At 39.3% G+C, this 1700-nt stretch overlaps 1 protein-coding gene across 1 annotated transcript in view; it reads left to right on the forward strand.

Moving 5' to 3' along the window:
* The window catches only part of LOC101855178 (long-chain-fatty-acid--CoA ligase 5), a gene marked incomplete in the record, with an annotated part of 41846 nt that overhangs the window by 20849 nt on the left and 19297 nt on the right, over positions 1 to 1700 (forward strand). The window contains 1 exon segment of the mRNA XM_013080724.2: positions 117 to 218. Within this exon segment, the coding sequence (XP_012936178.1) occupies positions 117 to 218 (102 nt within the window).

The raw sequence follows: 1700 nt of genomic DNA on the forward strand, positions 1-1700 counted from the left end.
ATTACATATATATATATATAAATATTATTATGTGTTATATGCGTATACCGTAAAGGTTTATCAATATGATATCTGAATATAGCCACTGATTTTGTGTATTACTTCACAATCTCCAGGCGATTGATTCTGCGCAGTACATAGGATCAGGACTCATCCACAAGGGGATCCCACCCAAGAATGATTCCTATGTTGGGATTTTTGCTTCAAACTGTCCTGAGGTAAGACTTATGGGTGAGGGGACTGGTGGCCGGCACCGTATCTGTTTGTGTCTGTATAATAATATATGGAGCGTGGTGGTGAAATCAGGCGCTCGTCAAAGTAATGATAATAGAAGGAAATTACATTTTACCACGGGGTTTGTCAATTCTTATAGAATATTTGTTATTTGGCTCAATACCATAAATGTCCGTTTAAAGATTCATTTCTGTTTGCATTTTACTACTTATCAATTTGAAGGGTGCTCTGTGGTGTGTTTTGCTCCTTCTTTCCTATCAAACATCTTTCGTCCTTATCTCTCCTACTTCTTTTCTGTGTTTGTTACTCTCTTGTAACACCTCTAATTTTCGGCTCTTTTATGACCGTATTGTATTGCGAGCGCTGTAAAACTCTTGCTAAATTTAAAAAACCCAATAATGTTATACCAGAGTGTGTTATTAACTCAGTATCATGCTGGGCTATAAAAGTCTGTACACAAGAATCGATCGTGGGGGGTTGGCGAGTGCCCTGGTGTGGTTTGCTCTTTCTTTTCTGTCAAACATCCATTGCCCCTTTCTCTCCTCCTTCTTTTTTGCCTTTGTTATTCTCTTGTAACATCTCTAACCTTCGGTCCTTGTATTACTTAATTGCCTTACAATGCTGTAAAACTCTTATAAAAACAATAAAACAAAAGCAGAAATCGATCTTTTACCGGTGTGTGGTTGGCGAGTGCTGTGGTGTGGTTTTCCCCTTCTTTTCTACCAAACATCTGTCGCCCTGATCTCTCCTCCTTCCTTTTGGCGTGTGTTACTCTCTTGTGACGCCTGTAATCTTCGACCCTTCTACGGCCTAATTGTGTTGCAAGTGCCGTAAAACGCTCACTAAACCAATTAACCGAACAAACAAAACCGGTTGACAAGACCGGCGTCTGTGGTGTAGCGGCTAGGCTTTTCGTCATATGACGCACATGCCATGGGTTCGATTCCCGTGTGGGGAAGTTTTTAACAGAATATCTTCAACGGTTCCTGGGAAGTGCTCCATTTAGTCCGTGTTGACCTTGAGAGCCAAGTCTATGCAGCCCGCCTCCTTAATAGCTGGATGACTAGTGGACGTCCCTGGGTTGTTCGCCCCTTCTCTCCTATCCGCACATCTATTGTCCTTATCTCTGCTCCTTTTATTGGTATTGTGTTAACCTATTCTCTTGTAACACGTCTAATCTTGGGCACCTTAATGACATATTTGTGCTGCAAGTACAATAAAACTTTTATAGAAACAAACCTAAAGTCCTGTATGATCTTAATTGTACCTATGAATTCTTTAAAAATTACAATAAAAACTCGTGTGAAATTCACCCCCCCCCCGCAAAGAAAAGAAAGAAAAGAAGAAAAAATCAATAAACAAAAACAAAACATAAACAACAAGAAAACATAAACAAAACAACATCAACAAAACAACATCAACAAAACAACATCAACAAAACAACATCAACAAAACAACATCAACAA

Source organism: Aplysia californica, unplaced genomic scaffold (genome assembly GCF_000002075.1).
Source record: "Aplysia californica isolate F4 #8 unplaced genomic scaffold, AplCal3.0 scaffold00097, whole genome shotgun sequence".
Taxonomy (NCBI): Eukaryota; Metazoa; Mollusca; class Gastropoda; order Aplysiida; family Aplysiidae; genus Aplysia; species Aplysia californica.